The sequence below is a fragment of the Trichechus manatus genome, unplaced genomic scaffold (genome assembly GCF_000243295.1).
Source record: "Trichechus manatus latirostris isolate Lorelei unplaced genomic scaffold, TriManLat1.0 scaffold00016, whole genome shotgun sequence".
Taxonomy (NCBI): Eukaryota; Metazoa; Chordata; class Mammalia; order Sirenia; family Trichechidae; genus Trichechus; species Trichechus manatus.
This window is the reverse complement of record NW_004443952.1, coordinates 125,927-151,813: the sequence shown is the minus strand read 5'-3', so window position 1 is coordinate 151,813 and position 25,887 is coordinate 125,927. Positions and strand designations below refer to the sequence as shown.

At 37.8% G+C, this 25,887-nt stretch overlaps 1 protein-coding gene across 2 annotated transcripts in view; it reads right to left on the bottom strand.

Moving 5' to 3' along the window:
• Window positions 1-803: 803 nt before the first annotated feature.
• Window positions 804-25,887, bottom strand: part of C5 (complement C5) — a 114,342-nt gene continuing 89,258 nt past the window's right edge. The window contains exons 29-41 of one of the 2 annotated variants that reach the window (XM_023727340.1): window positions 24,529-24,734; window positions 22,838-22,990; window positions 19,522-19,584; window positions 18,459-18,540; window positions 17,378-17,420; window positions 12,150-12,252; window positions 11,717-11,791; window positions 11,492-11,597; window positions 9,501-9,584; window positions 8,467-8,556; window positions 6,859-6,942; window positions 1,969-2,107; window positions 804-1,375 (exon numbers count right to left, since the gene is read on the bottom strand). In XM_023727340.1, the coding sequence (XP_023583108.1) occupies window positions 1,237-1,375; window positions 1,969-2,107; window positions 6,859-6,942; window positions 8,467-8,556; window positions 9,501-9,584; window positions 11,492-11,597; window positions 11,717-11,791; window positions 12,150-12,252; window positions 17,378-17,420; window positions 18,459-18,540; window positions 19,522-19,584; window positions 22,838-22,990; window positions 24,529-24,734 (1,367 nt within the window). In that variant the 3' untranslated portion in view covers window positions 804-1,236. Of the gene's footprint in view, window positions 1,376-1,968; window positions 2,108-6,858; window positions 6,943-8,466; window positions 8,557-9,500; window positions 9,585-11,491; window positions 11,598-11,716; window positions 11,792-12,149; window positions 12,253-17,377; window positions 17,436-18,458; window positions 18,541-19,521; window positions 19,585-22,837; window positions 22,991-24,528; window positions 24,735-25,887 lie in introns of both variants that reach the window. The other variant, XM_004372110.1, reaches the window with a different exon arrangement.

The following is a 25,887-nucleotide window of genomic DNA, read 5'->3' as shown; positions in this document are numbered from 1 at the left end:
GATTTTTCAAAAGAGACTGCATTTCAGTCACTGCTGCCATTCCATCCAGAATTTGTCATCATGTCACTTTGTGATATGTCAGCGGGGCTGGTTGAATGATGCCTGAGAAACTCCATCTACATCCTGCTTCAGTCTTAGACAACTAAACCTGTGATGGTATAGGGATGTCAAAACCGGGATGTGTGTTGACTGAGAGAGCACCTTGGGGTTTGGTCTCTGACTCTGCCCCTTACAAGGCTGGGAAAATTACTTCCCCTTTCTGAGTATCAATTTCTTCATCCATAGAATAAGGATAATATTCTGTACCTTGTGAGAGTCTTGAGACATTAAATAGGAATATATGTGAGAGCTCTTTTATGAGATCTAAAATGCTGCAGAATGTCACTTAAAAAATTAACCTCCTGTTATAAATCCTCTTTTACAAAGCTCAAACTGAGGCTCTAAAAGAGAACCTAATTAAAGCTAGAACAAGATCTCCTAATTCCACTTAGTTTCTTTTTACCAGGTTGCTACACTGGGCCCTGCTTTCCAATGTAGCAATTACTGGAAAGGGCAAGTTCCTGGGGAAATGGATATGTGTTGGGAGGAAAGAAAAGGAATAGAGGGATCTCCCATCACAGGTAGGGAGGGCAAGAGGAGGGGAGAGGGAGGGAGAGAAAACAAACTCTCCTACCTTCTCAGTTTGCCGAGAACTCTAAGGTTAGTCTTTCTCAGGGTTAAGGTTCTCTACAGCCACCTTTCTCCACCTCTCTCAACTTGCCTGCCTTTGTGTTGTTGAAGCTGACCTAGCATAAAATCATATGCTTTTAAACACATTTTGAAAGCAAAGTCAGGCTTTAATGATCAGTTTTCTGTTCCTTGGTATTTTCTTTAAAGGAAAGGCCATGTTTTTGTAAAATACTACATTTCAATGCACCTATTCTTTTGGCCCCAGCAGACATTCCTGGGTGGTTGGTTTTAGGAGAGGTTTCAATTCATTGCTTCTGGTGTCCAATAACCCTGGAGTATCTGTCTACATGTCCCCCAAGGCCGTGTTATTTCAGAAAGTTACAGCTCTTAAAATCGTTCTCTAATAAAAGCAAGTGCCACTAATTCTAAGTGAGCTTTCCAAATAAGACCAGCTGTGAATGTTTAAAAAAAAAGAAGGAAAAAACAAAACCAAAAACCAACACAAAAAATAACAGACACTTCAACAACAGGAGTCCATAAGCGGAAACTGTATGCAGCTGAACTTCTTCAGGCATTTGCACAGCCATTTAAAAAGATGTCTTCGGCAAACTCTTGTAAATTAGCTAAAAATGTTTGACATGATGGACATGTTGCATCTGTAGGCCAATATTCAATCCAGGTAAAAGAATCTAAAGGGTAGATGTACCTACCAAGAAAAAAGTAAAAACAAAATGTTTGTGATTATGGCCACAAATACAGAAAAGCAATATTTGATTTCTGTTGTAAGAGCTCAGTCCTGTTCAGGACCCACAGGCCAGATGGTCAGCCAAACTCTTGTGGACCAGCATCTCCCAGGGAAGGTTCACCAACCCCTGAGAGACAGTGAATTTGTTTGAGACTCTCCTGGGTAAAGGCAGGAATGGTGTTGATTATAGTTTTTTTTTTTTTAAAGATAATAAAATGCTTACTTAAATATTGTCCTTTTTAAAAACAGAACGGTCTGAGAACACACCGAGAGAGCAGGGGTGGTGGTTAGGGGCGGTCAGACCAGCACGCTCAGATTCATCATCAGATTTAATCACTCGGTTGGTGTATCAGTCAGTGGAGCCCTCAGCTGCTGTGATGATTTTGACGGTTATAGTTTTAAATTGTTCTTGTTTTAAACCCATTATTTCATTTATACTTATAATGGTTTGCTGGTTAAAAGCAGGGTACATAGGAAACATGTAGGGTATTTAGGAATAAAATATGCTAAGATTTGGAGGGAAAATCAGAGACTCAAAAATATTGGTGACTTACTTGAAACTGAAATTGTGTTTTATCTTGAGGGCTTCTTTACCCATAATTAAATACTGTCTTCCTTTTCTCAGGTCAGCATTAGCACAGGTTGTCTTTTTAATGAAGGTGATTTCAGAGTCTTTCTCAGCAACTGCTTCCCCTGAAAGTCACACAAGTAAGGCTATCACATTGATGTTTTAAAGTCACAATTATAAACTCCCTCATACTTTCAGGTTCCTCATGGCTATTTATTAGTCAGCATAAATTTATAGTGAGAGGTTAATGGCTATTAGGGAGTGGCAATATCCATATGGTTAAAACAATGGATTGTAGAGGCAGACTGTCTGGGTTAAACCCCACCTCTGCCACTTCCTAGCTGTGTGGCCTTGGGCGAATGACTATACTCTCTTTATAAGGGCTCAGACCCCTCATCTGAAAAATGGGCATGATAATAAAACCTACCTTGTAAGTACTGTTGTGTGAATGAGTGGGTTAATATATGACAAGTGCTTAGAACACTGCATGACACATAGTAGGCACTATATACATGCCTGTTATTACTCTTGTAGAATGAGGAATTAAAAGAACTTTTTTATAGTTGAACAATATTAATTGTCATATGTTACATACCCCTTGCTGTCGAGTTAATTCCAACTCACAGCAACCCTATAGGACACAGTAGAACTACCCCGTAAGATTTCCAAGGAGTGGATGGTGGATTCCAACTGCTGACCTTTTGGGTAGTAGCTGAGCTCTTCAATCATTGTGCCTGCAGGGCTCCATATGTTATATAGCAAAATATAAAAGTATTTGGGAGCTGGCAATAGGCAGCTTTGTAAAAAAAAGTGCAAGATGTGAAAGACTTAGAAAATTTTAAGAAGAGATGATGGTTGTACAACATTATGACTGTATTAAATACCTGAATTGTACTTTATGATGGTTAATTTTGTTATGTAAATTTCCTCATATAAGTCACCTCCCTAAAAATAAATAAATAATTTAAGAAGAATGACTGTGGAATTCCCAAAGAACTCAGAAGTAGCCAAAAAGCCGGTTCCCCTACCTGGAATGCATTCCTCCTCATGTTGGCCTATTGAATTTCTACCCATCTTTAAACTATCTTCAGTCCTCACCTAAATAGTTTTTATTCCTTGATGCTTCTTTGTCATAAAAGTATCTCTATCTCCCCTTACTCTCATTATACTTGGATTTCTATCACAGTGTTTTACTCAGCTTGTCTATCTCCCCACCTAGACTGGAAACTTCTTGATGCAGGGACTGTGTCTGATTCATTACTGTATATTCTGGGCTAGTATCTAGCTGCTAAGCTCTGGCAGATCATACTAAATGTTAAAATACAGAAAAACTTCTAAACTGGTTGGTAAAAAGCATGTAATAGCCAATGTGTCAATGTTAACATTTAACTAGGGATACAAATTCTAGTGTGCAGGCATCAGTTCAAGCTAATTTTCTTATGCTGTCCTGATGACCATTCATACATGGCCTTCTGTTGCAGCATCTGAGGAACACCTCAGCACTATCTGCCAGTTCAGCCCCTGTCATAGTAAGCAGTGTGGCTTAATAAAAGTTTATCATTTTAAAAATGTTTTGTTATGGAAATTTTCAAACATACTCAAGAGAGAATAGTTAATTAACCTCGGCCACCAGCTGTTCCTTGGAAACCCTATAGAGCAGTTCTACTCTGTCCTATAGGGTTGCTATGAGTCAGAAACAACTTGACAGCAACAGGTTTGGTTTTTTTTTGGTTGACTATCAATAGTCTTTTTTTATCTATATCCTTGCCTACTCTAAGCATTATGTGCTTTAGGAGAAATACCAATTTACCATTATCCTCAAACTACATACCGCAGTTGCCCTTGATTCTATATAGTTGAGTTTTTGTTTTGGCTTATTGCTGTTGTTGTTGTTGTGTGCTGTCGAGTCGATTCTGACTCATAGCAACCCTACAGGACAGAGTAGAACTGCCCTGTAGGGTTTCCAAGGAGCAGCTGGTGGATTTGAACCTTCGACCTTCTGGTTAGCAGCTGAGCTCTTAACCACTGTGCCACCAGGGCTCATTGTTAGTGTACAGCAATTCTTGTGGAAGTAGCAAGTATGTGGTATTTTGATATTTATAAATTCAAAATTTATAATAAATACTAAAAAATACAGTTGGGGATAATGAGGAGATAACAAAATAAGCATAAGTTTCTTAACATTTCCTTTTAAATGTCATAACCATGAGCCTTCTTAATCTACAGGAGAACAAAGAAGAAATATTAACAAAGAACTGCAACTTGGGAATCATCTGATGCCGTGCAAAAAATGACAACAGCCTTGAATGTCTTTCGATGCCATGTAAGAATCATACAAAATAAAACAAATAATTTGTATTTCTGCAATGAAAAATATTTGATTATTTCAGTAAAAATAGGAATGGTTTATTATTGCTTGTGATGTGAATGTTGGATGCAAATATGCTCAAGAGTTGGATCATAGAAAGTTGAAAGTGACAAATGCTTACATATTTCATCAGAATAGCAATCATGGTTCAAATAAAGAAAATTTGGGATCATCAATGAGGAAAAATATAAATGAACATCACAAATTAGTTTCATATATAAAAACTAGAAAATTTTTATTAGAGTGTTGATAAGCAAATAAAAATTTAGAAAGTATAGTTAAAAATAAGCATTTCAGACTTAAAATATTTAATAGAATTTCCAAAGAGAAAAATATCAATTAAACATTGTTGCAATTTAGATTTATGGGCCTACTTATTGCAAAATTTGTATCTAATGAAATGAGAAAACAGCTTTTTGGAAAATATAAATGAGGTAATAAAATAAAATTTCAATCATTATTGAAAAAATCAACTATTTCATATAAAACTTTAAAATTATTTAAAATTAAAAATTGAAGACTTGAATATGGTTTAATTATTTTTGTTGATCTAAATAAAGGCACTAGAAGGAATAACATCTGAACAGTGTATCAAACTGTTTTGTTGAAGCTTGGGAAAAAAAGGATTCAATGAGAAATATTTATAATATATGAACATCTTATTGGTGTAAATAAATGTATTGCCAGGGAGAAATCTGGGGCTTCAGCACAAATTGTGAAATTTCCAGAAGTTTCAATTTGGCACTGATCAAATCACCTACTCAATTATCTCTGGGTAATGCAATAACGAGCCCTGGTGGCACAGTGGTTAAGCACTCTGCTGCTAATGGGAAGGTCGACGGTTCAAAGCTGTCAGCAGCTCCGTGGGAGAAAGATGTGGCAGTCTGCTTTCGTAAAGATTTACAGCCTTGGAAACCCTCTGGGGGGCAGTTCTACTCTGTCCTACATGGTTGCTATGGGTCAGAATCAACTCAATGGCAATGGGTTTGGTTTAATACAATAACAGATACAAGCCAAGCAAATCACTTTAAATATTGTCTTCGTAAATTTGGTATTAATTACCATAGTCTAATAAACCTTAGACAGAATTAAGTAATATTCTGAGGAGCTGAAAAAAATTGCAATAATTAAAAGTGGAAAAATACTGGTATTTCAATGGACAGCTGAAACTGTAGAAGTTAGAACTGTAAGACCAGTTTGGAAATCTTATCAAGCCTGATAGATTCACTTTCATAGACATTGTGAAGTAGGAGTAAACATTTAGGAAATTAATATATGTGTGTGTGTATCTTTTAGTGATTTGGCTATGATATTCTAGCAGTTATAGCAATAGTATCTTCAGCTGTTTAAGAAAAAAAATTTTAGCTATTAAAGCTGCCTGATCAATTAATAAATGATAAAATTGCACAAAATCAAGTAAAGGAAACCATAAAAGTGAAGTAAGAGCTGTTATAAAATGAAGAAATATGATACGCCATTTGAAATAAAATAAAATATCAATGTCTAAGAGAAAAACTAATTATATAAAAAATTTTTAATTTTATTGTTGTACTTTAAGTGAAATGTTACAATTCAGGTTAGTCCTTCCTAAAAAATTTATACATACATTGTTACGTGACCCTAATTGCTCTCCCTATACTGTGACAGCACACTCCTCCTTTCCAACCCTGATTTCCTGTGTCCATTCAACCAGCTCTTGACCCTCTCTGCCTTCTCCTTTCACCTCCAGATAGAAGCTGCCCATTTAGTCTCATGTATCTACTTGAGCTAAGAAGCACACTCTACGAGTATCATTGAAAATGTTTTTTGTTTTGAATGACAAAAGTGAGAAATATAATGAATTTTTAAGATTAAAAAAAATTTTGAATCCTGAAACTTTGCAAATAATATTTGTAAAACTCAGACGATTGAAGGGAAGTAAAAATTAAGAAAATTAGGAAAACTAAATATAACATTTCAGTAAATTTTCATGATTTAGCTGATAAAACAGATACATTAAATATATAAAAATGTCAGTATCATAAGGACTAGAAACATTTTGAATGCAATTACTGCTATTGTTGTTGGTTGCCATTGAGTCCACTCCCTACTCATCATGGCTACCCAATACCCAACGGAACAAAACGGCACCCAGTTGCGGATTGACAGTTGTGAGCCATAGGTTTTTTTTTTTTTTCTTTTTTCATTGGCTGATTTTTGTAAGTAGATCACCAGGCCTTTCTTCCAAAATATCACCTCCTAAAAGGGACTATCTGTTGCCACACTGAAGTAGTTTCCCCAATTAATTCCATGTCAGTCTCATATATAATACTTATTAATAATTATTTAGTTTATTTGTCTATTTCCTTTTTTTTTTTTTTTTTAAAGTATATCTCCCATGTAGAATATAAGTTTTATGAAGGCAGGAACCCTGGCTGTTTTATTCAGGTTATACCTCCTGTGTCTTAAAATAATGCCTGACACATAGTAAGTACTAAATATTTGTTGAATGAATGAATGAGTTCTCACCAGTTTTGTAGATATCCAGAAGAGTTCCAGTGTACTTGACAAAAACATTTTCTTCAGTGACGGATGTGATACTAACTTGATAAGCTGGTAAAAACAATTCATGCTTAACGTCTCTCATATTCAATAGAAGACAGACATTTGTCAAACAAATGAGAAGCAAAGCATGGCAAGCTATTATAGGCACCATAAGGGAGATCTTATTTTTTCCCAAGAGGCCTGCCCAAATCCCCTCAGCTCAATTCAATCTCTCAATCTACCTTAGAATCATTAGTCGTGGCCACTGGAGGCTGATTAGAGTAAGAATCAAATTAAATAAAAAACAAAAACAAAACAGAAGCACACAAAAGAAATCAACCAAATACCCTCTTGTTAGATGTGAAATTCAGATTGTGAACCTTTAGGAGTAGTGAAGGAGTGCCTACAGAAGAGGGGGTGAGGTGTCGTGGGCACAGCCTCCCTCATGGCCACGGTGGGTGGTGGGGTGTGGGGGTGCTTTATCTGTCATTCAGGTCTGCCATGGGAATATTTTTATTCTCTTGCCTTGATAGAATTCTTATTCATCCGGGAAGCTGTCTGACTCAGCCATCCCCAACTCTGTTTTCTTTTCATTCAGGTATCAATGTTTATTTAGTCCGTGGTGTATCTGACCTCAGCTCTGGAATGACAAGTTTCGAGGAACCCAGCCTTTCTATGTGGCTTGAGAAAAGATCCTTTTTATTTTTGCTTTTGATGGGGTTGAAGTGAATGACCTAAAAGATTTGTCCAGTTTTGAGATACTCTCAATCTATGAGATTCTCAGCATCACAGATAGATAGGTAGACAGATAGGTAGATAGACAGACAGACAGGTAGGTAGATAGGTAGACAGGTAGATAGACCGACAGACAGATAGGTAGACGATAGGCAGATAAACTCATTGTGGCAGAAGCAAAGGCTGTGTAAATTAGCAGCTTACAATGGATGAAAAATGTCCTGAATTTGAGAAACTATGAATATCAGAAACAATGAACATCAGAAACTATGGGTAGAAAATAAAAGAGCTAATTCTCTCAGGGGCTTGAGGCAAGACTGCTACTGTACTTGGGCATTTGATTCAGCTCTAAGCTCTAGTCACCAGAAGGAGATCCTCTTTGAAATGGAGAGGGTCTCAACCATAGAATGTACTCTGCATGTATTAAAATTATTTAGTAAATTATATTTTTACTTTGTCTTTGAAGAGATTTGTAAAAATATTAAAGCCCCCAAACCACCTTTGCCTCTGCTGAATTAACTGGAAGAATATAGTTCTGAAATCTTACACCTCTGTAACTTCTCAAAAGGTCCCTTTGAATGTGTTTTAGTATCTGTAATTCAAAAGGATCTATTGGTGTAAAGTGTCTTGGCTCGGTGCGTATGTTACTCCTATTATTTTAAATGTAAATCACATTTCTTTACTAAAGGCTAAGTAATTTTGCATGTTAATGCTGAAAATAGATGGCATTTATCTTTGAGAGCACTATGGAATGTTGTATCCATATAATCACTACATAAAGTTTTTGATCATTCTAACTGATCATGTATTCATAAATATCAAGTTTAAAGGAACTATATATTGAATGTTTGAACTTACCATATGCAATCTCTGGCTTACATGCTGTTTCTTTTCTGGTCTCTGCAGAGATTGTCAGATCCAATTCTTTTTGCATTTGTCCACAGTCAGCTGGATTTTGTGGAAAATGGTAAAAGTTAGATTAAGGAAGCAGACACTGTCTTTGGGAGTAAACAGTTTCTGATGAGCCCTGAACAATCTAACACAACCTTACAAATACTAGATTCCTAAGACCTATCATTTCCACCTCTTCCAGAAAATGGAACACTATATAAAGCACAAACAAACCAAAACAAATAAGCAACAAAAACAAAAATAAAATCCTGAACGTAAGACTTAGATTGAGGCAGTCATGTCTCAGCCTACATGCACATGCTTCCCTTGAAGAAAGGGGGAAATTTTTCCATTATGAATATGATCAAAAGTCATATATCCCTTGATGATAATATTCCAAAATGATAATCTGACTGATTTACATCTATTAAGATGGTACGATAAGTATCTAGGAAATGTGTAGATATTAAGGATTTTGAAAACAAAACAAAACAAAAAAAGCCAGACCTTCACGGAACCAGTTACTGATTATTGGTGAGTTCTAGAACTTTTCCTCAGCCAAGAAGGCTATGTTAGATTTACAAAAGACTGAATGGAATTGGACAGTAAACAGAGAATTACATTAATTGGGAAGGATAATGTGAAAGAAGGGGAGCTGGTGGTTCAGTCTCTGAGCCTCTGTTCCGTTAGGCTGTGCTCCTATTGTGTTAAAAAAGACCTGATGAGAAGCAAAAAATTCAGTTTTCAGATCCTGTTAACCCCCTGATATCCAACAACTGCTGTGTGGCATTTCTCTGCCCCTGAATGGTATACACCATAGGGTTGGTCAGAAGTTGCACAGAAATAGCTTTACAATGTTCAAGGAATCGTTAGCTTTCAGTTAGCTGAGGTGACACTTCTACTTCTGAGAAATGACAGTTTGCCAAACAGTTTCCTCCAGATTAGCCCTGGAGTGGCTGCTTTAAGCAAGCATGCAGCCTAAATGTGTGACATAAGCTTACCTTCTACACACTGACATGTTTCTCCTTCACAGACTTTTTGCAGTTTGGTATTGGAAGGGCTATAAAACATGGTGCACTGTTTATCTGTGGCAATGAAAGCATGGTTAAGAGAAGTGGCTTGATTGCTGTACAATATATTTACTGGTTGGTGAGTCTCTTCCATGGGAATCACCTATTCCAAACCCTTCTTTTTATAGCTAAGGCCCAAAAAACCAAAAACCAAACCCGCTGCCGTCGAGTCAATTCCAACTCATAGTGACCCTACAGGACAGAGTAGAACTGCCCCACAGAGTTTCCAAGGAACCCCTAGTGGGTTCAAACTGCTGACCTTTTTGGTTAGTAGCCATAGCACTTAACCACTATGCCACCAGCGTTTCCAACTAAGGCCCAGGAAGGTTAAATTACACTGAGATCGTGATGGAGCTAATGTTAGGACACAGGTCTATTTCCAGTATTCAGTTACTTTCAAAGTTTCCTACTATTTACCATGCTATTGGGATGGAATTTAAAATCATCATCCAGCTGACTCTGGAATGCTCTTATTATCAACCAGACTACTGAAACAAGCCCTCTAGAAAAGAAGGATACTTCAATAAATGGTATTGGAACAACTGGCAAGTCATCTGAAAATAAAAAAGTGGAATTCCTACCTCATTCCCTATGCCAGAATTAAAAAAAAAAAAAAAAGAATCTATGAAACGGCTATAAAAATATAATTAAAAATAATCTTTATATGAGGAAAGTCTTTCTAAGATTCAGGACCCAGAAACCATAAAAGATCTCGTTAAATAAAAAATAATATATTATTGTCTTTAATATAAAAATTTTAAACAAAATATATTAAAAATATATAAACAAAGTCAAAATAGAATAAACTAGGGAAAATATTTGTAATATGTATGGCAAGGCCATCTTAGACAACAATGGTGTAATGGATGAGATGGTTTAACTTGTAACATTCTGCTGAGCAATAGAGGTTAAACAGCTAATGGAAAATAGGTGGTTTGAAAGTGTAGTTCATTTGGGGTGACACGAAAGAGAGCAGAGTTGGCCTTATATTTAGCTGGAGACGGTGGTGTGAGTTGGCTGTCCTGGGAAGGACTCCTCTACCCTCAAAATGATCTCCTCTTGTTGCCTAGTTATGTGTTTGAAATTTTACTGTATAATACCCGTTTCTTAGGATGAAATCTTTGGTGCTTCCATAAATGAGAGGAAAATAAATGTCACATGAGCATCTGTTGAAAGAATTGTAATTGTTTAGGCTAGAGAAGAGAAGAAGAGCCTGCATATACATACATATCAAGGGAAGAAGAGCTAGGTATGTTCTATGTTATTTCAGAAGATAAAACTAGAATGAATGGATGTCAGTTTGGTTCAATATAACAATTTCCTCACAACTAGAACTGTCCAAGGTGGAACAGGCTGCCCTGTGAACAAATGGGAGCCCTCCAGTCATTTAGCATTTTCAGAAATGGCTGAGTGATCAAATGTGAGGTCATTTACTCAACAAATATTTGAGTACACATTATATACCTGACATTATGTTAGATACCAGGGACACAAAGATGAAGATGACTCTGTTTAGGGTTGGTGAGAAAGATATGTAAACAAATAATTATAATGCAAAGTGACAACTGCTAAAATAGAGCTATCTGCAAAATGTGATAAAACTATAGATGGAGTAGATATTGATTCTGGAAGGATTAAAGGAAAAAAGAAGGGTAAGCTTCTCAAAAAAGTGGATACTGAAACTGAACACCAAAGATAAACTTGAGGCAAATAATTTTAAAGTTGGGAGCAGAGTGGTGAAATGATTAACTTAAAGTCATGCAGAAATTTGTATGTCCAAGTTAGGACTTGGTGATTTTGTGACAAGTGAGCCCCAGGAGAGGCGATATATAAAATAGGAAACTGGCCTATAGTAGATTTCTAAAGGTTCGTAAAGAATAGAAAGTAGTCTCCTGAAGAAATTTTAGACTTGAGCTGATTACCTGGGCTGTGGTATTCATACACTGTGAAAGTAGCAGGACTCAGAAATCCAACTTGAAAAAGTTCAAATATCCGGAAACGGACACAAAGGAACTCATTGCTGGGAATCTGTTTGACAAATTCAAGGATTTAAGGAAATCATGGGAGAGAAGAGACTCACAATATTTTAGCCTATAAATTTTGAATAGTAATGGTAAGGGAAAAATGGAGGAGGGGGTGGAGCTTACCGAATTCAGTTGCAGAATAACATGTCCATCTTTGATTTGGTAATCAGCTGATATTTGATCCACCCTTTCCACAAGCTGAGGGAGGAAAGAGAAAAGCTTGAACTTAATTTCATTGCCTTTTTGTTTAAATGCATTCACCTGTCAATGGGATGTTAGAGTACAGGGATGTGATCCAATATTTAAAGGAATTGCAGAGCAGTTTCTCTTCTTAGCACAGTCTGAACATATTAGCATATGCACTCAGTTTTTCAGATCATGCTAATATATGCCACCACTGCACTTTGGAAAATCAAAACTTAGATAGATTGTTGGTTTGGATAGAATATTCTGAGTGATTCTATGAAAGTCACATATTAAAATGAAAGTAAATAACTTTATCTGTAAAATAATGCAGTAAAGAAAACCAAGCATTGGCAATAATTAAAACACTTACAGCTTTTAAGTCTTCTATATTTGCATTGATTCCAGTAGGCAAAGAGATATCCATCACTGCATGGGAAGATCCAGATGATGATTCTTCCTTGCTGGGCTTATAGCTAAAATAAATTAGAGGTTAGAAAATGGAATAAATAAATGAATAAGATTCTTTAAGACAAGGCCCTATTCCTTAATGGGCTTTAATTTTTGAATATGGATCTCCAGTTTTTTCCCCCTCTACCGTATATATGTTAGAATCACTGAAATTCAGAGTTGCAAGAGACCTTTGACTCATCTGTTTTAACTCTTTATTCACTTGACCAATAATATCAAAGTACCACCGTTCTGCAGCTGAAAGAAATTGTAGAAGTCATCTAGTTCAAGCTCTTAGTTAACTAGCTGAGAAAGCTGAGGATGAGAGTAAGGCACTTGTTCAAGGTCACATGGTATAATGGATTGCATTATGTCCCCCCCAAATATGTATTGGAATACTAACCCCTATACATGTGGATAAAGAGCCCTGGTGGTGCAATGGTTAAAGTGCTTGGCTGCTAACCAAAAAGTCAGTGGTTTGAACCCACCAGCTGCTCCACAGAAGACCTGACTATTGTTGTTGTGTGCTGTCAAATGGATTCCAACTCATAGTGACCCTATATATGAGTAACCCTATAGGACAGTAAAACTACTCTATAGGGTTTCCTAGGCTGTAATCTTTACAGGAACAAATCACCAGGTCTTTTCTTCCTCAGAGCAGCTGGTGGGTTCAAACCAATGACCTTTCGGTTAGCAGTTGAGTGCTTAACCATTGCACTATCCATAAAGATTACAGCCTAGGAAATCCTATGGGGCACTTCTACTCTGTCCTATAAGGTCACTACGAGTTAGAATCAGCTGGAGGTCACGCAACACCAACAATAACATACATGTGGATATAGTCCCATCTGGGAATTGGGTTTTCTTTATTATGCTAATAGAGCTATATCAGTCTAGGGTGGGTCTTAAGCCAGTCACTTTTGAGATATAAAAGGAGCAGCTTAGGCACAGAAGCAAACAAACAACAGATGGGAGAAGATAGATGCCATGTCACATGAAGATCACTAAGGAACCAAGGAACAGAAGCTAAAAAGAGACAAGGTCCTTCCCGTAGATCCGAAAGAGAGAGAAAGCCTTCCCCTAGAGCCAGTGCTCTGAATTCAGAGTTTTAGTCTCCTAAATTGTGAAAAAATAAATTTCTGTTGGTTAAAGCCACTCATGATATTTCTGTTACTGCAGCACTAAGAAACTAAGACACATGTCTAGCTCATGTCAGAGCCGCATGAGAACTTAGGTCTCTGATTCTCACTCCAGCCCTTTTTCTAATGAAGCATATTCAAAAAAGAAAAATATATATTGGGAAGGGACTCAAAAACATGTCTAGGAAAAGACTGGAAGAAAATACACTAAAATGCTAGCAGCCATTTTCTCTGGTGGTGCGATATATAACTGATTACCTCTTTTCTTCTCCATACTTAACTTTTCTCTGTTTTCCACAATGGTCACAATAGAGCCTGTATTAATTTTTTAAAAAAATGTTTCAAGGACTATCCCTTGTCTAGGAATTGTGCTGGTGGGACGCTAAGGAGAAAGGCAAAGGGAATAAAGTGGGAGTTTTTTTTGTTTTTTGTTTAATAAGAGAAAAGAACACCAAAATGGGAAGTTGGGAAACTTGGGTCTTACCCCAGTTCTATTGAGTGACTTCCATGAATCATTTTCCCTTTCTAGAGTTCAGTCTCCTATTTGTAAAATTAACTCTGAAGAAGTATAAATTTATTTTTAAAATTTATCTCTATAATTCCCAGTCTTTGATTTTGAGTGGCAGAAGCTTGGTGCTACCATTAAGCAGAGCTAGAGGACTTAAAAGAGGGGCAGCTAGGTGGGGCAGAGGCAGGGTGAGTGTGGTTCTGCAAAGGTTGAGTTTCAGGTATGAGCTAAGTATCAAGGTGACATTGAGAGGCAGCTAGACATTTGAGATCTTGGAAGAGCAGTCAGAATTGAGGAAGAAATTGGGCAGGCAGCCTCAAAAAGGGGGAAAAAAGAATCGATCTCTCCTAAAGAAACTAGTATTAGTGAAATGTGAGTTAGTGAGGTGGCAGGGAATACCTTTTCCCCAATCGCACCTTATAGAACATGTATAAAGCAGATCCTGTTAGAAATTTTAGATATGATGTTTACCAGGATAATTAAAAATATTACAAAATTTCTGACTCATAAAAATTTAACCCATTCTTCATGAAATTAGCAAGTTAGAAGAGAATATAAAGATCTGTAATATGACATCTGGACTTTCCCCCATTTGGATGGGTAAGTATCACCAGAATCAGAGAACTCTTGCTCACAGATGCGAATACTCTGTCAAGAGGACAGAAAAGGGCCTCCCGAGTGAAGAGTGTCTGTGAAAAGGTTGCTGGAGCCTTGATGACTAGTTGCTATGGAGACTGTTTCAACCATGGAACAGAAACCTTCCTTTCAAGAAGCCCTTTGCCTGCTGCCAAAGACAGCAATCTTCCCCAAAGGCGTTTTGTTCTGAGAGAAGGAGAGAAGTAAAATCCCCCTTTCCCCCCTTTTCTTATGAACACAGCAGAGAGGTTGTAAAAAGCTAAATACACGAAAGAGATCCTCTGAACACAAATTGTGTGCTGGCATTTTTAATCGGGAGAGAGAATATTTGAAGGCAAAAACTTTCTTACATGCATAAGTACTGCAAGTTACTTTTGGAATTTTCCCAACCTAACTTCAGCATCACAGAGCCAGAAGCATATTCCACCCATCATTTTTGAACATTCTGTTCCCAATTTGTAAAAACCAAAGGATAGAATATTCAATATTACATCTCTATTTGCACTCTTTTGGAATTTGGAGTTAGGCCTCCTGTCAATGAAGTCAAATGAGTACGTTTTCGATAAAAGCCTTTTTATACATAGCAGAGTCATGGAAAATTAGAGCTAGAGAAACTTAGAGATGAGCTAGTCCAATATCCTTGCTTTACAGAAGAGGGCCAGAGAGAGAAACTGATTTGCTGAAGGTCACTTGGGTACTTCATAGCACAGGCTACCACACAGGTCTCCACTGTTAGAGAGCCAGCCCTTCTTTATGCTGAGTCTGCTTGCCTCTCTGCAGGGTCGTTATTCACACCTCCCCAAGACAACCATTATTCATTTAAAGACAACAACCATGGCTCTTCTTCTGCCCTAGCAGATAGGTGCCCAAGAGTAGAAATGGCAGGTGGGAGGAAGGAAGCCGCCCAGGAGAGGGCAACCTTGATGGAAAGAACTTGGAAATGAAGAATAGTGTTTGAGGGGGAACAGAGAGTGGGGCTGGCCAAGGAAGGAAGCAGGGATTGGAGCTGACTGGGGAGTGAATGAATCCTAAGAAGAGAATAACTGGGCTAGGGACCACAAACATGGCTGGGAAACAACTGGGAGGGAGGCAGTAAGAAACAATGCGCTGTTTCTTGGGATCAGCGATCTCAGATGACACTGAGGGAAAGAGGTGTTTTAATTATTGGACTGGGCATCAGAGAACTGGGGTTTGAGGCCCTAGTTTTGCCTCTAACTCTGTGAGAACTTGGCAGATTACTTCATCTCCTTAGGTCTCAAGTTTCTTTATTTCTAAAATAAAGGATTATTCCATCATCCTTAAAGTCCTGTTTAGCTCTAATTTATAATTTTATAGAATTTCTAAGCTATCCATACTGATTGCTTTGGCATTGTGCGTGATTATAAGGCAGCAAATCTGCTATCCATAGAAATCACCATTATTGAAAATATGAAGAGTTAAGGAAATAGAACACAAAGGGAGGGATTGAGAGGTGATGAAAAGAAGAGTGAAGAGGCCTGTATTCTAGTCCTGGCTCTGTCACTGAGTGATTAACTCTGTGTAATCACCAAGATCAAAAATGTATTCATATTTTCTAAAATCTGTATTTCCCAAAACATTTAAGGATACTGGCTGTGATAAGCAGAATAAGCTCCCCCCACCCCCCCGGCCAAAAACATGTCATGTCTTACTCCCCAGTACCTGTGAAAATGTTACTTTACATTCAAAATGGACTTTGCAGATGTGAATAAGGTAAGAATCTTGAGATAGGAAGGTTGTCCTGGATTATCTGGGTGGCCCAATATAATTACAATAATCCTTATAAGGGAAAGAGGGAGGCAGAAGAGTCAGAGAAAGAGATGTGATTATGAAAGCAGGGGTCTGAGTTAGAGAGAGAGACTGGCAGATGCTACATGGTTGGTTTTGAAGATAAAGGTAGACGCTATGAGCCAAGGAATGCAGGTGTACTCTAGAAGCTGGAAAAGACAAGGAAATGGATTTTCCCGTAGGGTTTCCAGAAGGAACACAGCCTTCCAACACCTTAATTTGAGGACTTCTGGCTTTCAGAGTTGGAAGATGATAAATTTGCACTGTTTTAAGCTACTGTATTTGTGATAATTTGTAGCAGCAATAAGAAAGTCTGTAGTGAGTCTGCAGAGTCCCTGGGTAGTTCAAATGGTGAACGCACTTGGCTGCTAACCAAAAGGTTGGTGGTTTAAGTCTACCTAGAGGTACCTCAGAAGAAAAGCCTGGCAATCTACTTCTGAAAAATCAGCCATTGAAAACCCTATAAAGCACAGTTCTACTCTGGCACGCGTGGGGTTGCCATGAGTCAGAATCAACTCAAGGGCAACTGGTTTTGTGACTCTGCAAAGGGTTTGGAATCAGAGGTTCTCAATCCTGGCTACCATTAGAATGACCTCTGCGGGGGAGAGGTCTGAGCTTTGGAAATTTCTAAAAGCTCTCCAGCTGACTTCAATGTGCAGCCTCAACTGAGAGAGAATCAGTAATAGCCAGGGATCTTGCTGGGAGACCATGATTTTTCTAAGTAAGAGAGTAGGAGCTGCTTATGGGGGAATCTTTTGGTTTTTCTTTTCCTAATACTTATATAATATCTCCACCCTTCTAAAAGACATAAAAAATTAACTTAATAGTGTTTGAATTAGGAAGAAGACCAAAACTGGGAGAGAAAACCAATATAAGCAAAAACAACGCTATTCTTTACAATAAGTAGGCATTTAATAATGCCTGTTGTGTTCTGCATAGAAAAAAGTGAACAATTTTGTATCTTCTGGCCATCTTAAAGTTCAAAAAGATATAAAGAGATAATGTTATGAGGTAAAAGTGAGAACCTGAAGTCTACACTCCCCTTGGTGGAAGTGGGCTCACCTGGCACATGCAACTATGCGCTTGTAATCCGAGTAACTGTAGACTCTGGAGCTGGATGCTAGCTCAAACAACACAAGCAAGCAAGAACACAAACAAACAAAAAAAGGAAAGTAGATTGTTTAAGCTGTTTGGGAACTTGTCAGAACAGAATCATTAATAAGCAGGTCTCTGAACACTTAAAAATAATTTGTGATTTGGAAGCTAGCATTTTAGGTGATTTTAATGGAAATTTATGGCTACTGACTCTATACCAGGAAACTTTTAAATAAGTAGACCAATTCTCTGCTCTCCAAGAACTTACAAATTATAGAACTCATTTGAGGTAAATATGGATTGAGAATGTGTTTGGGGGATGTTGGAGGGAGGGAGAGAAGATGCCTGGATTCACTGGTATTTGGAAAGTGTCCTGTAGAAACAGGCCTCTGAGCCACAAATGGAAGGTATCAGGACAGAGGAGGCAGTGTTCACCCTCACCCCGGGGTGACGGTCAGAGGAGGACTGCAGTGTGCAAGCTGGCTCACTTTTGGACTGGGAGGGGAGAACCAACTAGCAGAGGGATGTGAAGGTCATAGGTTAAAAAATATACATATAGGAACATTATGCCCATAAGTACCAGAGGGACCAAGTTGAAGGTAAGGGCACAGAAATAGGCATTTGTCAGACCCCTCGTAGTACAGAAAGGCTAAGGGATGGGACACTAACAGGGTGATAAAAGAAATTCAGGGTCATGGGATAGAATGCTGACACAAAGGTGACAAAAATCCAAGGTTACAGAATTAGACCCTTCTGTGACTTTACAACCACTTACAGTCTTAGAAAGTAATGTAGTTAAATAACTGCTTGATTAATAATGAACACATTTAGTTTAGCTATTAAGTTATTTAATAACAGTCTCAAATTTTTATTAGAGTTGTCTATTATAATAAATGGCACTAATGTTTACTTGCATATCAGTCTGCTAAAGAATTTGATTAAAACATTATGTTTTTTTGAAAAAGCACATTTTTTTTTCCTAATCAGGGAAATTATCTGATGTTCTTTATCCTTAGCCAAAATTACAGTGTAAATTATGCTGTTTTACCTTCAGTGTCCTGGGTTTCAATTTTTAAATGAAAGCTACAAACTTCCTCAGAGGTACTAGTTTTGTGAACCACAGTTGTTACCTACATTGGGAAAAGTAAACAAGAAGATTCTATTTAAAGTGGAAAAGTGAGGTATTATGGCAATACTGCTTCAGCAAATGGGATGACTGAAGTATGATTTTCATAATCCAGTGCAAATAGTGTACATTAATGACCCTTTTCCCAGTGGTTAGACTTTCAGCAAACTTCATAATCTGAAACATAGCTGAGAACCTCAAAATAAGCCCAAAACGACCTCTGGCCAGGCAGAGCATTGATCCAAATCCTCTGCAGGCAAGTCTGAGCACCTCACTCTACAGAAAAGTTCCCGAGGCTTGCCCTAGAGCCTTTATGCTCTAGTTTTACACATAACACGGCAACGCCAGGAAGCATGGTTTTCTTGAAGCTCACACATCAACGTGGTAAACAACAAATTATACATGTGCATGGGCAGAGCTGCTACCAGAAGTAGGCATATTGAGATCATCTAGAAGTGACAGAAAAGTGAGCAGCCCCCTCCCATGCAATCTTATACAAAAGTCCTTGAAGGAATAAATGTACTAAAACATAGAGCATAATTAAAATCACCAATAGATGATTTTATTCAGAATACACAGTTTAAGAATACATGGACTATGTAAACAGTTTAGAAAAACTTACAAATGCCAAACAGCTAAAATAAAAGAAGCTTTAGCCCTTACATATAATACATCAATCTCCAATGATACTGAATAAATGAGATATGTACACATATATAACCATAAAATTATATATACACATACATACATAATTACACATGTAATTTCCACAGATATACAGAATGCATACATATAAGGGTTAGCATAGCCATTTTCAAAAAGAAATTGTGAGGACAGTTACCAAGACAGCTAGAAAGAATTAGATAAATGAATCCTACTTTCGACATGGTTACCCAAGCCCAGATTTCTGTGGTTTTGTGGGTAATTCCCTAACTTTCTTTAAAGAGTCATGTAACTCCCCGTTGACTCTCAATGAAACACTTACATGTACCGTAGCCAAGCCGTTGCTATATCCAGTACTGACGACAAGGTCATCATTGAGAGTTACCTGGAAAGGTGGGTAGAGAAACCATACTTTTTAATCATTTGATAGGGAGGGGGCTTACAGCAATGAGGAGTGTTCTGACACCTACCAGCCTCCTCTCTCAGAGCTCTTGTGAGATTAAATGGATAAAGCATTGAATATTCCATGCCCATAAAACCAAAACCAAATTCATTGCCGATGAGTCGATTCCAACTCACAGTGACCCTATAGGGCACAGGAGTACTGCCCCATAGGCTTTCCAAGGCTGTAATCTTTACAGAAGCAGATTGCCACATCTTTCTCCCATAGAGTGGCTGGTGGGTTGAAACTACCCACCTTTCAGTTAGCAACTGAGCTCTTTAACCACTGTGCCACCAGGGCTCCTTCCTATGCCCATAGTAGGCACTAAAAAATGTTGTAACTTCTCCTTTCTCTTCTGCAAGTAAATAAGATGTCTGAGATCTCCTGAGGGAGCTAGCAAAACCAACATGTCAGAGGTCATTTTTGGTTACATTTCCATTTATAAGTGGTTATGGTAAAACTAAGGAGCCCTGGTGGTGCAACGATGAAGCATTCGGCTGCTAACTGAAAGGTTGGTAGTTTGAACCCACCCAGTGGCTCTGCAGGAGAAAGACCTAGCAATCTGCTTCGGTAAAGATTACAGCCAAGAAAACCTTGTGGGGTGGTCCTACTCTGTCACATGGGGTCATTATGAGTCTGAATCGACTTGACGGTACCCAACATAAACATGGTAAAATTGGATCTTCTCCTTTTGCCAGCTGAGTAATTCCTTTCTGTGTCTAGCTCGGGTATCAGCATCCTATATGCCAAAGGAGATCGTTTTCATTAGCACCAGGAGCAGGGAGCCTCAACATAACTGTCCAGTAGGTGAAATCTATCTTTGGCACCCTCCTACTTCCCCTTTGGAAAACCTGCTGGCCTAGTGGTTAAGTGCTACGGCTGCTAACCGAAAGGTTGGCAATTCGAATTCACCAGGCGATCCTTGGAAACTCTATAGGCAGTTCTGCTCTGTCCTATAGTGTCGCTATGAGTTGGAGTCCACGCAGCGGCATGAGTTTTACTTCCCCTTTACACTCTTCTACCATCTCCTGATAGCTCATCTTCCCACTTCCCTCTGGCCTTCGTTTGTCAAAACCCCTGGCACTCCCCCCCCACCCCCCACCCCAAGCCTGCCAAATCCTTAGGTGCTGCTTCTCCCTGCCCTGCTAGGAGGAAAGTGAAGAGATGAGATGAGTTAAATAACTGTCCCTTCCAGACAAACTCTACCATCCAAATGCTCTCTAATTTGTGGAATGTATGGAAGAGATTATTTTGAGCAAGGGGGGGTCTGAAGAGTTAGTTCTCCACTTAAGTTCGAAGCCACAGCCTCCCCTTCCCTTTACTTAGCACTCTAGTGCAAAAGAGATTAGATTTTCACAAAAGGTTGTCAGCCCTTTCTTCAAAGATTAGTAAATGTAGGTATATAGGTCAACTTTCTTGTTCTCTCTGATGGAATATGGCAGCATTTACTGGAAAGCCAGGGCCTTGATGTGATGCATGAGAAAAGGGTTCTGTGGACAAATAAGTTTGGGTAATGTACATGGTACCCTGCCACCCCTGCCCCCATTCCTCCCCAGAGTCACCACACTTGGTTACACATGAAAGACGGAGGAGTCTGTACGAAGGAACTTGTTTAGCCTCATTTAAACTTATGTTTCCCACACTTAACTGACAAGCTAACATTTTTTAATGAAACACATTTTAGGAAAATGTAACACTTTTTAGGAAATGCTGGAGTAGAGAATTCCAAACTAGATAATAACAGGATAGACTTTACATGAAGGCAGCATCATGGACTGAGACTTTAATTATTTCAATATGACTAGGGATTTATCTTGAAAAGAGGCACCTTACAGCATTACCCCTATATAGAAGAATGACTGCAGCTACCTCAAATGGGCCTACCTTGCTCTTCAGGCCAAGAGCTCTTCACTTGAACTCAGACCCTTGGCTTAGGACATGGATCTCCAAAGAACTCTATTTAGAGTCCATGGGTAAATGAGAAACTTTACTAAACTGGGAGTCACAAATAAAAATGCCTACAGAGGTCCAGGCATGAAGCAAGTATGGATATGCTTGTGTTTGTGGGGACTGTGGCAAATTGAAGACATTTTCCCAGATATTTTAGTTTTTCAAGAAAAGTTACAGATCAGATTTTTATTACTATTTTTAAATATTAGACTATATCTCTAGGTCTATATATCTATATCCATATACTTATCTTTTTTTTTTTAACTACAGGCTACCATTTTGTAATTTCTACATTAAATTTTATCTGTTATACCTATTTACCTACAACAAACACAGATTTGTGGACTCTAAAGAGGATGTAGACAGAACTAATTCTAATTATTTGTATAGTTAAATATACTTGGAAATAATTTAAAATGTAGTAATTAGAAAAATACGTTTTTCTAATACTAATACTGTATAATAGCAGCTACTATTATTACTATGCGGAGCCCTAGTATTGCAGTGGTTAAGAGCTATGGCTGCTAACCAAAAGGTTGGCAGTTCAAATCCACCAGCTTCTCCTTAGAAACCCTATGGAGCAGTTCTGCTCTGTCCTATAGGGTCCCTATGAGTTGGAATTGACTCAATGGCAGTGGGTTTTTTGGTTTATTATTAGTATAGAAACTAGTTTTTCCAAAGTGTCCTTGTCTTTGGGAAATTATCATAAGCCATCAAGTTTTCACTTTTAAATGACCAGCTGTAGCAGAATATGGGACAAGGAGTTAGGGGCCTAAATGCCAATTCCAACTCTGTCACTGTCTGCATGTGTGATTGGGGCCATTTGGAACCACTGGCAGACTCCCAAGCATGTCTTTTCTCTTACTCTATCATTGTACCTTTGTACATGCTGTTTTCTATGTCTGGAATGTTCTTCCCTCCTCTTCATCTGGCTAACTCACTCTGATTCTTCTAGATTTAACCCATGCATCAGGACACATTTGACAAGTTCCCTTCACTCAGCCTGTTTCAGGATGTCTTCCTCTGTACTTCCATGATGCTATTTCTGACTGCCTGTTTAAATTACTACCTCCCCACAGTAGACAGGTTCTTTGTGTTTTGCTTTTGAACCCCCAGTGCCTAGTACATAGCAAGCACTCAATATTTGTTTAAGTGATGAATAAATACATTTGGAAAAAAAGGATGAAACAGATGATTTCAAAGGTCCCATTCAATTGTAAAATATTATAAAAGATTGTTCATTTACCTCTATTGGCCTCCCAAGGAAATCTTTCTCTGTCATCTTATAACGGTGGAAGTCACCTCTTTTCTTGTAAGAAATATTGATATCCATATCTAAGCGGAGTTGTTTCACCAGGAGTGAATATTCTGTCAGGCCCTCGATGGCATTAATTGTATCCTATCAATAATCAGCAAGGCACAAAAATATGTTTAGCTTATCTCTATCCTCCCTGTTTACAAATGTCCTTTCTTATGAAAGGGTGGAACAGCATTGTCCAGAGATAAAACTCCAGTGTGACTGAGTGAAACTGGTAAAGGGCTCCAGTGTGGAGGCGGAAGGAAGGCCTTTCTCATCAGTAAGGATGCAGATTCTAGTGGACTACAAGGGTAAAGGCAGAGGAGTAGGTAGTAGGAACAGGAAGTGTGGCTTAGATCCAGGATCTCTATATAACCTGTGTGTGTGACCTCAGGGAAGTCACTCTTTGCAAGGCTATCTCCTCATTCTCTGGTCCAGCTTAAATATTTCCACTGTAAGGCCCTCTTCCCATTATTCTCTGTTTAATGTTCTCCTTGTGTGCTTCATAGCATTCATCACAATTTATAATCATTTTATTTATAGTTTATTGTTGGCCTCCCCCATTGTAACGTAAGACTCATGGGGGCAGGTAGCATATTTTTGTTGGTATCCATTATATTTCCAGCACCTTGTATATAGTAGCTAGTCAATACTAATATTTGTTGAATGAAAAAATGAATAAACTTTACCTTTCTGAACCTCATCTTCCTCATCTATAAAATAAGGAAGTGTGACTAGATCAGAGATGGCAAATATATGGCTATCCCTGTGCCTGGCTCCATGACAGCCAATGCTAACCAATAGGAACTCTTTCTTGTTAAGCCTACAGTTGTACCAAGATGAAACCCATTTACCTCACCAGATGAGTGACCACTAAAGTGATCCTGAAGGGCCCCTCTAGCTCTGAATTTTATATAAATGGACACACACACTGTCATTATTCATACATTCAGAAAAGAGGAAAGATGTTCACATTTGAGCTAAATTTTGAGTATAGATGTATATCGTACAACTACATAATAGTTATAACATTAAAAAAAAAATCGTTGCTGTTGAGTTGATTCCGACTCATAGCGACCCTATATGACAGAGTAGAACTGCCCCATAGAGTTTCCAAGGAGCTCCTGGTGGATTGAAACTGCTGACCTTTTGGTTAGCAACTGCAGCTCTTAACCACTATGCCACCAGGGTTTCCAGTTATAACATAAAATACACTTAATTAAATAAGTACTTTGGTAGATGATAGATAAACGTATAATGTGGGAACAATATCTGTATCTTTGTCTACATGGAAGGCATTGTTTATTCTGTAGAATGTGACATGATTGCTGGTAACGTTACTAGCCTCTCATAGTACTAAGAATCATAAGGAAGTACTGGGTTAGAATCAGGAGATGTGAGTTCTGATGTTGGCTCTGCTACTAACTCCCTAAATGAACCTTCCGGGCTCATTCTTTCCTCTGTATAATGAGAGTGACAATGCAGACAACCTCTAAGTGTCCTTTGATTCTGAACATTTATTCCTATCTATGGTATGCTCATTTGGTGGACAAAAGCATGTAGGCCAGAATGAATGTGGAATGTGTAGTGTGGAAGATAGTAAACATGTCTACAGGATGAACAAGACAAATAAATTTTACCTGGGTAGAATAAAAGCCACCTCCATACCTCTGCTCTTCAGATAGCCATCTGATGATTGGGTTAACATAATTCATATCCTTCAAGCCCAGGCTGGTGAGTAAAGCATAGGCAGTGGTTTCTACCATATGTGCTGTAGCAGTGTTAGGTACAGAGCTGTCTTTGCGCTGAAGATCATCTCTCCAAAAACGATAAATGGGTGGATTGCCTGAACATTAACAAATTCTATTTGTTAACATGATTAAAAATGTGAATTTGACATAACAATTCTAGTAGGTATATTACAGCCTTCAGGTTTCTAGAAGTTTCTTTTTTTTTTTTGTAACTTCCTCAGGGTGACTAATACAAAACAAGATTCCATAATATAGTGCTATTTGTCTTTATTTAAAAAAAGGTCAATATGGAAAGTCAGCATGTTCTAGGGAGAAGTATAGTAGATGGAAAGTCCCGTAAACTAGGAATTATTAGGCCCAGGTTCTAGTCTCTACTACTAACTGGTCACATCACCTTGGGCAAATCCCTTCAGTTCTGTGGGACTCAGTTTCCTAATACTTAAACTGAAAATAATACTTCTTTCCTTGTAGTAAAACTCAAATGACATACTAAATGTGAGTTTTTGTAAACAATAAAGCACCATATACATACAGAGGATTATTATTATACTGACACTACAAGATAAATTGTGGAATTTTTCCCCCTGATGGAGAAAATTTGTATCCTGGAGATTATGAGATCATACTGAATTTTAATTCAGTCTTTTATTATCTCTTCCCAATTTAAAATACAAAAGACAATTTCAAATATGCAGCATCTTTCATAACTTATGTTCTAAATTACATCTAAGTTTTTTATTGCTCTAGTAATTTACAACTGGCTTTTTGGAACAAATTATATTTAAAAAATTTAAAAACAGTAAAGTATATTTAGAAATAATTTATTAAGATTAGTCAAAATATTGATGTGTCTATTTATAATTTATAACTACATTATTTGCATGACCATGAACATATACTTCCCTCCCTCTCAGAGACTTAGATTTCTTATATTTAAAATGAGTTTTGATTTTATCTTCCAGCTCAAACACTCTTTGATTATATTAAATTCTCTTCTAGCTCTTAAATTCTTGATTTTTACTCTATAACTTACAATACCCAAGACATTTCTTTTATGTTATTTTTTAAGTGTTGTACAAGTGGTTTTGAGATATATATTAAGATTTAGTCATTTTAAAATGATGACAGTAGTCAAAATTTGTAGTGGTTATAAAAGTCACATAAAGTTTATAAAACTTAAAAAAAATCTCAGCCTAAAGATGGCTCAGAAGTGCCCGACCATGTCTATGTTGATTAAGGCACAGTGGA